The sequence below is a fragment of the Protopterus annectens genome, chromosome 2.part0, assembly GCF_019279795.1.
Source record: "Protopterus annectens isolate FY-2018-M chromosome 2.part0, PAN1.0, whole genome shotgun sequence".
Classification (NCBI taxonomy): Eukaryota; Metazoa; Chordata; order Ceratodontiformes; family Protopteridae; genus Protopterus; species Protopterus annectens.
The window spans coordinates 953,203,083-953,216,987 of NC_056728.1; the positions used below are offsets into that span (position 1 = coordinate 953,203,083).

At 35.2% G+C, this 13,905-nt stretch overlaps 1 protein-coding gene across 1 annotated transcript in view; it reads left to right on the top strand.

Annotated features, from left to right (window-relative positions):
- The window catches only part of ADAMTSL1 (ADAMTS like 1), a 4,128,157-nt gene that overhangs the window by 2,275,600 nt on the left and 1,838,652 nt on the right, over positions 1–13,905 (top strand). The window contains exon 11 of the mRNA XM_044061207.1: positions 8,532–8,736. Coding sequence (XP_043917142.1) covers positions 8,532–8,736 — 205 coding nt within the window. The remainder of the gene's footprint in view (positions 1–8,531; positions 8,737–13,905) is intronic.

Genomic DNA, 13,905 nt, shown 5'->3' on the forward strand with positions numbered 1-13,905 from the left:
TAAATTGCATGTTTAATGCTTTCTAACTCTTGTGAATGTTTTGTACTGTGGTGTATGAACAGAACTAGAATATGTAAAATGCAGGCTAATCTTTCATAACAAGCAGCCTTCCTTGAATGAAATGAAGAAACATGTAATGTCGAAAGAAGAAGAACATCACTCTAATTATCACTGGTTTTATGCCTTTGTCGGGGTAATGGTGTCTTGCACACTGTGTCCTTGCAGAAGGCATATTCCTCATATTGGTAAGTCATGATACCTGAGCTTGTACAAGTGCACTTATTGGCTACTAGTGATTTCAACATAAATGTAGCTAATGCAACTCAAGAAATATTTTGTGAATGCACAGAACTAAGTAATCTAAATGGATATGGCACTTTAAATGGACAGTAATAGTCTCTTATGGTCTGTGAACAGCAAATAGAAGACTGAGAAATAATTATTTTATACCATTATGGTGATACTTCACAAAGTCACCCATTTATAATTCCATAAGTACTAATTATTTTCCATTCATAAAAGAAATTTAAAAGGTATATTGCAGGTCACAGACAACTAGTATTTTTGAAAGAATCATTTAAAACTTATTAGTTTACATACGTTCTTCAATAAGTTGTGTGCTTATGTACATGACACCATGATTCAGTTTGTATCCATGATGATTTACACACTGTGTGGTTAAAGCCATCCTTAAAATATACATGAACAGTTTCTACAAATCCTTGTGTCCGTGGAAAGAATTAACAGCATTTTGAATATATTTTTTGGTGTTGCACAAAGCTATCATCATCTTCTTTTGGAATTTTTGGGGTAAAAAAATTAGCTTTTAAAGAAATGAATAAAATCATAGCATGAAACCTGTGTGCATATATAGCAGAGAATTCTTGAAAGGACATATACAAAAATTGCTGCATTTTCACAAATTTAGTATTCTTGTAGAAGCAGTTATAAACTGATTGTGTAATGTTTTTTTCATGCATGTTCTGTCTTGACCCATTTAGGTAAACTTATGAATGTATTTATTAATGTGTTTATTTGGTCATTGGACCACTTACATTTAAGCAGGTAAATATAGCAGACAAAAAATAATTATTCCCAGAGCACATACTGCATGTGCAAGTGTATTTGTAGTAACAGTATGCAAGGTGTGAGACTGGCCATCATCATTTCATTAAATCTACCGTGCAGTGCAAAGTATGATGACAAAGGCATAATCATCAGTTTCAGCTATTTAGAGATGCAGTGGAAAAGTGAATAAGTAAAGAATACCACAGAAATGTGTAAAGGACAAAATCAAAGAGAAAAAAGCAATTCTGCAAGACAGAAACTATACAGAGGTCAGAAAAAAGTAAGTAGTAGAGAAGGATGAAGAGCTGTGGTTTACAGAAAAACTGCATGGGGACAGGAGAAAATGAGATAAACAGGAAACTCTGTAAGAGAAAAAGAAAAAAATGCTTATGGAAACAAGGTAAACAACAGTCAAAAATGAAAAAAAACATCTGTTATTTTTACCTGCATAATATTGACATAATATGACTTGACAGCCATAAACAGAAAGTCAGCTAGCATGACACTTAGAAGGTAAGCCTAGACATCTGAAATCTCTTGAAAACAAACTTTGTACTTAACCTACAACACAGATATAACCAGTTAAGAGCTAAAATAGTAAATGGGTACATGTTATGTGTATCAAGTCCATGTTGTGAGCTTAAAAAAGTCTACTTTAAGAGTATAAATACAAATAATTTCAGCTATGATAAAAATTGATTCTGAAATTAGCTCCATATTTTAATAAAGCAAAATATAACTTAATTCAGAAATCATAAATGTATAAAGGAACTCGTAATGCAGAATTCAGTTTGTATTTTTTTGAATATAAATATACAATGAGACTGATTTCACTAATATAAAGCATCTAGTTTTAATAATCATGTAAAACCTTCAGCAAATATTGCTTTTTTGCATTTAAGGTAGCTCTTTTAAAGAGAAATTGAATAAAAACAGGCAGGTGACATACAATGATGGTAGAAGAATCGAATACAAAAACAGGAAATATTTTTATGCTGGAAGAAAATAGAGAGTACGGCTTGAATGGAAAATGGAGATAAAGATGAGAAGGTATGAAGAAGGCTCAATATGGAGGACTTTGGCCTAGCCATTGAAATAATTAATCATGGCTTGATGGCTTTTGGCCAGGTATGCTAGAAGAGTGGAAGTTTGAGAAGTTGATGATTCTGATTATAAGACATGATGTTGCTAATAAAGTATAAATAAAAAAATACAAAACTAATACTCTCCAAGGAATAAACTGTGCTTAAGAAGTCAGGATACAATGTTGAAAGTACAAAAGCACAGATACTCGACTGCCAATCACTAAAAAATATTTAATCAATGATAGGTAAGCGCTTTCACACATACAATTGTGCTTCTTCAGACCAAAAAATGAACAAGAAACAACACACTATATACAATTTCAAAAACTAATAAAACAATCAATGACATCATTAATTGCACATTAAAAACACTTAATTTAAAAGCTCTATTTAAAGACACTATGTGCCTTTAAAACAGGCTTGATGGAAACCTTTCCATTCAAGCCTGGAAATTTATCAGCCTACATATTTATTATCCAGTGTAATTCCTTACTTTCAGAAAAATTTCTTATATCACCACCCCTGTTATTTACTTGAATCAAATCTATTACCATAAATGTAAAGGTATGTGAAGTTCCCATTTCAATAAAGTGCTTGGCAAGTGCATTACGCAAATCTCCTACATTCATACAATATGAGTGATTCCTCATTCTCTCCATGAGGGACCTATTAGTTTTACCAATATAAAAACAAGTACAGGCACAACAACAAGCCAGATAAATTAAATTCCTCATTCTACAAGTGGCCCGTAAATTAAATCTATACTCATAATTTGTAACCGGATGTCTAAATACTTATAGACTATTAACCAAAGTACAAAAATTGCAACTATTGCATCTATGTGTACCATAGCCCATGTTTGATGACTCAACATATTTGTTTTTATTCTCCTTGTAGCACAATTGACTTTTTAATGACTTCTTATTCTTAAAAACATTTGGTTGTACACCCACTACTTTCTTAATATCATCATCTATATTTAAAATAGACCAATTTGATCTAACAATATTCAAAATTCCTGAGACATGACACGTATAATGTATAGACAAAGGTACATATCTTTCTCGGGGTATTGTTGTTTGAGAATCATTCTCTATAGGGCGTTCATTAAAATAGGCTCTACCCCTCCCTTGTCTTTGTTTTAAGCTTTCCCCAATATTATAGTTAATTTCTGACTTTTATTGGGGGGGGTACTACCTACTATTTCTTTAAATCTCTATTAATACTAAACCCATTCTTCTAAATAGAGATTTAAAGAAATAGTAGGTAGTACCCCCCCTCGACCTTTTATACTTTTTTATACTTTTATATATTTTTTTATATATTTTTATACTTTTATATTGTATGTATTAAGTTATATAACGTGATATGCTGTTTCTATTGTCAAGCTGTTTTTAATTTTAAGCTTTTAAAAATTTTCACACTAGGTATAAAACTTTTTATACTAGGTATATGGTTTTAAGGATTAATTGGGTAGTTGATGGCAATGAAAATCTTGGTATAAATGCTGTGTTGTACTCTTCTTTGATTGTCTGATGAAGTGGCTGGTGCCACGAAAGCGCTCACCACGTTTAATAATAAAGCTGTTATTCTACATAGCTGTGGCAGCTACCTCCTGCTTTGTTTTTTACTGTTCAATATAAGTGTATGTTTATTTTTTAAGAGGAGTTGCTGATGATATCATTTTGATTTATTTTTATTTTATTTAGATGTTTGTTGACCAGGAATGTTGGGAATTATAAGTGTACTACAAGTGACAGTATTATTTCATGTACTTAATCCTACAGCATTGACAGGCTGATGCCACAGCATTATTGCCTGATCAAATGCTGGTTTCTTGCACATTATTGCACAGTGTTAATTTTTATACAGATTATACTGTAAGATTGTTAGTAACAGTTTGTGAGTGTTGATTAAAATATTTTAGAAGAATGTTTGCTTTAAACACAACTAAAGTTCATAAAGAGAATCTGCTTTTCAGAATTATTGTTTGATATTGAAGTATGAGATCCCTCTGAACATTTTGCAGTGGTTTGCACTGTCCGCATGGGAGTAATAAAACTATGAACAGATATGGCAATTAGATGTGATATGTAATTAATAGGTGGTTTTATTATATTCTGTTCAGTTACAAATTTATATAATTCAAATTTACTACTAGATGATAGACTTATTTAAAGTTTTACATAAATCTGTTAGGAGGCATACTAGAAAAATAATTAGAATGCATATATTGGTAGAAGGTCAGATGATTAATGCCAGTCGGAGGATATTGTAGTGTTTGGGCCCTCTAATATAGTTACTTAGTACGCTACGCGCATGAGAATATTATAAAATGTCAATGGATGTGAGAATTAGTTACAGAAGCTTTGAGGTAGATAAGTATGATCATTAACATTTAAAGGTGAATTAAATAATGCAAATGAACAGTAATAATAAGAGCAGATATGATATAAAACTAATGCATAATGAAAGGTTGAATTAGTGTATAGAGGCATTAATGAAATCTGCAGTTTAAACTGTAAGGTTTGTTAAAAGAGATAGATGAAAACCTTAATTCACATAAACTGTAAACTTAGCTGTAGTGTCAAAATTTTGCAAGTATGAATATGCTTATTAATGTGGTCATGGATGTTATTTATAGGGGATCATGGAAGGGTTGTACAAACTATTATATTGCTAAAAAGGCGAGATTCAGTTTTTGAGACTGGATGAACTGTAAGTGATTAAGTTAGTTGAAGAAATAGATCAGTTTATAATGGCACAATGATATGTTGGGATGCATTGGTGTGGGGCATTATTTTATTTTAAAATATAAGTGTCTTTGTAATTGTGAATTCCAAAAGCAGGAGGGAAAGTACTGTGTGTGGGACACTTTAAAGTGAGCAGGCACAAGCAGGCTAAAGTAATATCAATTGCCATACTTTGGACATTATAGCATTATATAAATATACATACATACATACATACATACATACACACTATATGAGACACGCTTCTTATTTGAAAGGTGCTTTAAAGATACATAAAACATACTGCATGTTACTAGAATGGATATACCAGAAAGGATAATAAATACATTATATTACTGGTGGTAGTAACACTAGTAGCTATAAAAGCCATTTCCTGTAGACTTTGGCTGCATACTTAAAAACATCAAAAGTTTACTTAAAAAATCCTTAACCTGAAGATAAGAAAAAATATACTTCCTTAATGGCACAAACTACTGAGTCACAGGTAACCACATGAATGTTTAAAAAGGTAGAGTCAAAAAAGGTTTTCCAGACTGATTGCACCATCATACATATCAGTTTTTCTTGGCTGTACCCCTTCCCCATTGACTCAGTATTTTTATTTTTTTTATTTATTTTACATTTGTTTACCGGGAAAGTCCGACTGGAATGAGGTCCATTTACAGAGGAGGCCCGAGGAGAAAAGCTCCACATCAAATAATATGTACACTGATAATTTTACAATCAAAAGAATAAAATCTTACAATCAGTAGAGAATTTACAATGGTTTCATCCAAGCAAACTTAATTTAAACATATTAGACCCTAAATGGCAAAAATTGGGAGAGAAAAACTCCAGATTTATCAATGCTATCAAAAGATATATCGCAGAAGACATAACAATTTACACATAGTAGGCCATATATGGCAGTGTTTGGCAACTGTATTAAAGAGAAGGTCAGCAGTGAAGAGAGGAATGTAGGAAGAATTGGTGGAGAGCAGGAAAGCATTATGTGATGCAAGGACAGAGCCAGGATCGCAAGAGGTGTGACTTAAGTAACTTTTTGAACAGTAAGATAGATGATGCAGAAGAGATATTTTGGGGGAGGTTATTCCATTTCCTAGCGATTATATGAGAGAAAAGAGCTTTCCCTGCAATATCGTTGGCTTTGGATATACAGAGCAGGGTTTATTGGATGAGCATAGTGGACGGTTTGCTGAATATTGGTTCAGTAGTTGGTTTAGGGCTGGAGTTTTATGGGGATTGTTTAGTATGTTAAAGGTGAGCACTAGTTGGTGGTAACTGATTAATTGAGGGAGTTCTAAACACTGTAGCTCCTTTAGGGCAAGACAGTGGTGGCTTCTAAAAGTAGAGTTATTGGCGAATTTTGCAATCTTATTGTAACAAGATTCTAGTTTGTCTAGGTCTGTTTTCCTGATGTGGGTTAGGATTGGTGATGCATACAATAGGCTAGACAAAAGGTGGGTTTGGGCTAGGGTGATTTGTGCTTGGTTTGATAGGAAGTTTTTGTGTTTGTATAAAGTTCCTAGTTATTTATGTACTTTTTTAATGGTTTGAGAGAGATGGACATCAAAATTAAGGTCCTTCTCTATTTCAACACCAAGTAGCTTAGTATAGGGGTAGGGAGAGATTGTGGTTCTGTTTTTGGAGGTGATAGTGAAGGAAGGAGGTGTTTTTCTGGATTTGTTGTGGGTGAAAAGAAGTAATTTGGTCTTGTTGGAGTTTAGAATTAGTTGGATATCAGTAATCCATTTTTCCACGGAGCAGAAGGACTCTTGGGTTAGCTTTTGTAGAGTAATTATGGATGGGGCTGAGCAGATTAGGGTTGAGTCATCTGTGTATTGTATCAGTGATGCATGCAGGGTGGAGGTATGTAGTTTGTTGGTGAAAATAGTGAATAGTAGAGGCCCCAGTATTGATCCTTGTGGAACACCTATGGTAGAGTGTAGTAGGGGTGATAGTACACCTTGCCATTTGACTGACTGTTTTCTGTCAGAGAGGTAGTTTTTGAACCAGGCAGTAGTGGAGGGGGAAGAGGACATGGCGGATAGAGTGTCTAAAAGTAGGTTATGTGGGACCATGTCAAATGCCTTAGACAGATCTAAAAATATGGCTGATACAAAGTTGTTGTTGTTTCTAAGTTGGTTAACCTGGTTGGTAAAGGGGAGAAGAGCAGTAGTTGTACTATGGTTTCCACTAAGGCCATCACACAAATAGTAGGTTTGTCTTTAAGTAGCAAACTTCCACTTGTAGTCTGCATCTTTTACACTTGGTATATCTACAGCCCTGGAATAATAGTGGAATTTCCTTTGCTGAAGATCTGCCTATTCAGATAAGGCAAGCAAGGCAACTTCTATCTCCATACTGCAAGTTTCTGTCAGTTTCAAGCAGATTCCACCTCCAGAAACTTAGTAAAATGTCTGGAAATTAAAAATGAGCCTTGAGTAAAAATCAGACCGATTTGTGAGTGTTTTTGATGGGATACACACCCTGAGAGCTTCCACTTGTTGCCTAGGCCCTGAAATCGATGATGAGTATACAAACTCTGTGATCATTCTAAACACTGAAGATGAACTACCCCAGTAACACAGGAAATGATTGATTTTGACACAATATTGTGGTGATTAGTATCCATTTAGTGTATCATCAGAATTATTATATTAACATAAATGGGGGGGTACTGCTGTCCAAAGAACTTTAGCATTGTCTGTAGAGACTATTGAGTAAGCTCTTACCCGCAGAACTGTATGACTGAATAATAAGCAATTACCTTAGCTTTGATTTTTCTGTTTAAAAAATACAGACAAGGTGTATATGGCTGTATAAGAAAAAAAGCTTTTGTTTGAAGAGTTAATGTCAGTGAAAAGTCATTCAGTGTACTGGCAGTAAAACCAGAAACCTGATGTATGCATTTCAAAATACTGTGCTATATTAATGCATTAAAATGAATTAAGACAAAAAGTAGTACTACAGGTTTCATTAGCAGGACACAGACAGTGACATTCTGAACAAGATGAAAGGATACTGCAGGTAACAAAATTGAAGTTGTGTGTTGAATTCGGCTATAAAGAAATGGGAGATGGATGCATGCCATATCACTTGCAGTAGCTAGGGAAGGTCATCAACTTGGATCCAGCTCAAATTTGTATCGGTGTCCTTTCATGGCTACTGTCCATGAGTGGTAGCAGCACTAAAGTGAAAAAATTGTAGTTTTAGATGGTTTAAATTAATGATTTGTTTGACACACTGACACATGTAGTCTAATAACATTCATGATTGTTTTGCTTTCATGAGTAGTATTACATTATCTCAGATGTACCCAGATTTAATATGAACTTTCTAAGCCATCAAGACAGGCTGAGAAATGTGTGTCTTATGAGACCAAGGATGAATTTTATGGCCACAATTCCAAAGGTAGGTTTGTATCGCTGGTTAATGCTAAAAGTGCCCATTCATGCCATAGATTTGGGTAAATGGTCAGTTTCTGCTAAGATGATATAACATTTCATAACATGTTTTTTTTACTGTTGTGTTACCTAGAAGGGTATGTGTCACAAAACTGAATGAGATGGGGTGTGTAACGTTGTGTAACATGAATATGAGCTCCTCCTTTTTTTGTTATCAGATGGGAGAGTACTCCATGGACATCATGCTCCTCTTCATGCGGGGGTGGAATTCAGACTCGCACGGTATCCTGTGTTGAGGAGGACATCCAAGGGACCATAATCCCCGTAGAAGAGTGGAAGTGCATGTACACCTTAAAGATGGCCACTGTACAGCCATGCAATATCTTTGATTGTCCCAAGTGGTTTGCACAAGAGTGGTCACTGGTAAGAAATATTTCACAGTTGCTGCTTCTTTTCTCTTATTCTTGGTTTGAAACATAAAAAAGGAAGGGATTCCTGGCAGATTGGGAATGTTACATTTCTTCATTTGATATCAGTTCCACTTCCACCAGCAGATTATTTTTATAAAGGCCATTGTCAGTTAAGTGCAATAATCTATTCTGTCTACACAGAATTTGAAGTGCTATTTTTCTATCGACTCACTAAGGTTTTCCAAATGTGTTTTTAGACTTTTCACCATCCCACACTGTCACACTTACTTTGATATTATCACTGAAGTTTATTCTGTTGTCTGTTTCCCCAGATACGTCTGAGACAAGCGTACTGAAGGGCACTGAACTAAGACCAGTCCTAAGTGGTGTTCCAGTGATCCTTGACATAATTTGTGGTGTGGCCCTTCTTATTTTCAGCACTCTGTGTCCTACCAATTCAGACATGCAGCAATCCAGTTCCACATTCTTTTTCTTACTCCCAGGCCCTTCACTTTTCATTTCAACTGCAAACATGGGGCCAGTTCAAATACTTTGTTGAAATTATGGTAGACCACATGTACTAGTATTCCTATATCACATTTATCTATAATCTAGTAAAAATATTATGTAGCACCTTTTGGTCCTGATGCCATACTGGTTTCTGACCTATAGATTGTTTTCCTGTCAGCATATTAACAAATTCCTACTCAGAATATTTCCATGACTTTGCTTACTTCTAATATTAAACTAAAAAGCCTGTAGTTCCATAGAATTTTTCTGCTCACTCTTTTATAGTGGTACCACACTTGGTGTCCTCCATTCCTCAAATATTTCTGCACTGGCTGTGAAAATCTCTGTCACAGAACAGATGTCTGAGGAGTCTAAGTGGCAGGATATCTGTCCCAATCATTTTCTCTAAGCACAGTGAGTTCTATTTCAGCTTTCTCTATCTCATTCTAGTGTTTATCCATTGTTTCCTCATACACCTCACTTCACTCCTAGCAAGGTGCTCCATAACTTTTGCTTGTGAACAGTGAAGCAGATTATTGTTTCAGTATCTCAGTTTATTTTTTTAGACTTCTGTGACTTCCCTCCAATCTTTGCTGAGTTTTTCCAGATCTGCCATCCCATTTCTTCCTTCTGCATTGTTTTCTTTCTGGTCCCTTCTGCCAATAGAGTTCAAGTTGTGCCTTTGCTACCATCGCTTCCTTTGCTGATCTTCAGCTTTGTACTAAGGCTCTTCTACCTCCCTATCTCTTCCTTTCAATTCATTGCCCTAATTGCTAGCTTTTCATGCATAAAAAGTCTGATTGCCTTTCTCGTCCTTTCACCAGTTTGTTTAATCCTCCCTCTTCTCTACAACCCTGAGTACACAGTTTCTCTACAATCCCCATGGATGGTATATTCCCTGAATTTTCTCTCATGCCCATACTAGTTCTGTGACCCTTTGTCCCATGTCATCATGATTCTCTTTATATTCCTCTATTTGGAGATGTAACAGATGTGTCAAAACTCAAGTAGGCCTTATCTACAGCCGCTCCCTGATCTGTCAACAAAGTTATTTCAAGAAAACTGTAAGGTTTGTCCTTGACCTCCTTACAGTTAATATGTTCTGCCTGAAGTGCACTGCTCCAGTACATTTTGTTACACTATCTTTCAATTAATCTAACATTGTGATATAATGCTTAAGATAATTAGTTCTGCATAAGCTACAAACTGCACACTTAGTGTTAAAGTTTACAGTGGTCACTTGCATAATTTGTTGACAAGAGTAATGACTTCTCAACCATCGAATGATGGCCCTTAGATTAGGTTACAGCTGCCAATCAAGGCTGCTTGGAATTACTATTACTAGTACTTTTTTTAATCTAGGCATTGTGGCATCACTGTTTTGCATACCTCTCTACTGTATAGATTTTTGCCTCATATTTGTGGTCCATTTTTCATAAAAATTATTTTCTGGCAAATTAGTGGCAAATCGTTAAAGATTGAAGTTAGAAAATAATGACAGAGACTTGAATTTTAGACTTTATACCCTTCAGAAAATTCATATTAATGCAAAACCTGTTATTCCATCAACTTTCTAAGTTTGTAAGAGCAATATTTAAAAATTGTCCCTATTTTTGGGCCTTTGTCTCACTTTTATTTATGGTTTTGTTGAGAGGTACAGTATGCTATTTTTGTGTGATATTTGTGCATTGTATTGAAAAAGTTCTCCTTTCCTCGCTGATAGCTGACAATAATATTAGTTTCTATTAGCAAGGGAGTGTTGGGGATTATGTCCCCCGTTTTGAGGGTGCAATTCCCAAAAATGTTTTGAAATACTGCAGTGGCAGTTTAGGTGAATTATGTTCCTTTGTTACCATGGATAAAAAAACATACTTACATCATTTATTGCATTACAAAGAATACTACTAGTAACAGCACATTTTGCTGCTCAACATCATGGTCGTTTGTCTTTTGGCTTTTTCCTGGTAAGGGGTCGCCACAACGGAACTCAAGTCCGCTAATGATTGCCAGCTCGACACCCAACCTTCAATGAAGGCACGCCCATTTACGCACGCATGTCTTTCGAACGCTACCCAACTGTGGGGAGGACATTCAGACTCCACACAGAAGGCACTCCCAAGCCAAGCGGTGAATCAAATGGGAGAACCTGTTGTTGTGAGGTAACAACGCTACCGCCGTACCACCACGGCATATCAACATTATGGTAATACAAATTAAAACAGATGTTAACTTGCATTTCACTTTTAAAAGATTGACTATAAATACCCTTCCAAAAAAAATTAGGATTTATAAAAAGCATATAAAAGTTTGTTTAAATACTAATTAGGGTTTATTAAATCAAATTCCAGATTAGTAAAAAATCTCCAACTAAAAGCAACTCACAGTAGCAAATTTAAACTTAATATTTACTGATTCTCTTTTTATGATCCTATATAAATATTATATAAATGTTATGTAAAGTTCTGTGTGCAGCTATGTTATCACGCTGAATAAATACAGTCTTACCATTCCTGTCTTTTTCATTCTATTGTTTCAGGGCATTTATTTATTTATTTATTTTATTTTACATTTGTTGACCGGGCTAGTCTAGCTGGACATACATCCGTTTTCAGTAGAGGCCCGGGGAGAAAAGCTCCAACACTAGCAGTAAACAAAAAATATAAACAAAACAACGATATGAATGAAAAAGTACAAAGTACAAAGGTAGCCTTGTTTAAAAACAAATGACAAAAACAGACAATTATATAGATATGCATCATATACAGTTAGTCTAACAAAAACAGATATGCAAAACACAAAGATAGAATTGAATGAGACAAAGAATTTATAGTATAGCCTATTTCTAAGATGTAAAATGTCAAAAATTGAAAGTCTTATTTAGAGGCATAGTCAGGGGAGGGGAGGAAAGTTAGGAGTAGCGGAGAAGCAATTTCAGTCAGGGTTAGCACAAGGACAAAGCCACTGAGTTTTAAGATGTTCTTTGATATGTTTTTTGAAAAGAGAGGTAGAGTTTTGGTTAGATATTTCATGAGGGAGTTGATTCCAGGTTTTTCCTGCAGTATTTGAAAATAGTGAGTCCACAGCTTTATTGTAAGATTTAGTCAAGGATACTAGGAGTTTATTAGCAGAGCGAGTAGCTAGGTTTTTATAGGGTGAGATCAATTTAGTAAGGCTAGGGGTATTATCAGGGTAGAAAAGGGTCTTATGAATGATAAGTAACTGTTGATAGAGTAGGTGGTTATTCAGTTCTAACCAATCTAGTTGTTTGAGGTTAAGACAGTGGTGAGTTCTGAGGGGAGTAGCAGTACTGAATCTAGCTATACTATTGTAACAGGTAGAGAGTTTGGTAATGTTATTTTTAGATAATTTAGTATATATAGCAGAGGCATAGAAAAGGGTGGAGATAAGGTGGGTCTGGGCAATGTATTTTCTAGCTAATGGGGTAAGGAAGGGTTTAATTCTATAGAGAGTACCAATTTTGTTGTTAACAGCTTTAATGGTGGTGTTAATATGGTCATCAAAATTAAGATGGTTGTCAATAGTTACACCTAATAGGCGAGTGGTCATATCTGGGTTAATATTGGTAGCATTATTAGAGGATATAGTGAAGAATGGTGTGGGAGATTTGTGAGTAGGAGTAAAAAGTAGTTTTGTTTTTGGGATTAAGGAGGAGGCATTGTTGCAAAACCATTTTTCTACATTTTGGAAAACCGTTTGGGTGAGGGACTGGAGGGAGGAACATTTTTTGCAGTGCAGATTAAAGTTGAGTCATCAGCACATTGAATGCAGGTGGCTTGAGGTATGTTCAAGTGTAGGTCATTGATAAATAATGCAAAAGAAGGGGACCTAAGATTGAGCCTTGTGGAACACCAATATTTACTGGGAGTAAAGAAGATAGGTTATTGTCCCAAAGCACTGCTTGTTGCCTGTTTTGGAGATAACTCCTAAACCATTGAAGTGCTTGTGAGTCAAGTGAATAGAGATTTAGTTTGTCAAGAAGTATATTATGGTTAACCATATCAAAGGCTTTTGACAGGTCTATGAACAGTCACGGAGGAAAAGAGGTTATTTCGATTATTATTAATAGAGTCAGTGAAGGAAAGAAGGGCAGTTGTAGTGCTGTGGAAAGGTCTGAAGCCATGTTGACAGTTGGCTAGAAGTTTATTTTGTAGAAGGTAGTTGAGAATTTGTTTGTGTATGCATCTTTCCATTATCTTTGATAATGGAGAGTAAGGCAATAGGGCGAAAGTTTGAAAGCTCAGTAGAAGAGCCCCTTTATGTAGAGGAATTATGTGAGATATTTTCCATAAGGTAGGGATTTTTCCTTCAGAGATAGTCCTGTTAATAAGTATGGATATGGGGTAGGCTATAGCTTTTGCAGCAATTTGTAGGTATTCAGATGGGAGTTGGTCAGCAGATGGGGTACAAGGTTTAAGTTTTTTGAGAAGCTTAAAAATATGAGATGTAGCGACAGGTTGAATATGAAAGGTATTAGATGAGGTTTTAGAGGTATTAGGTAAGGAAGCAGTAGGTGTGGGTAATGAATTAGCTAGAGTTTGAATGGCTTCTGTAAAATAATTGTTAAAGGCATCTGGGATCTGGGTGGAATTGCTGAGGTTGAAGCCTGAAGGGGTAGGAGTAGTTGAATGTCCTGGTTTAAGAAGTTTATTAA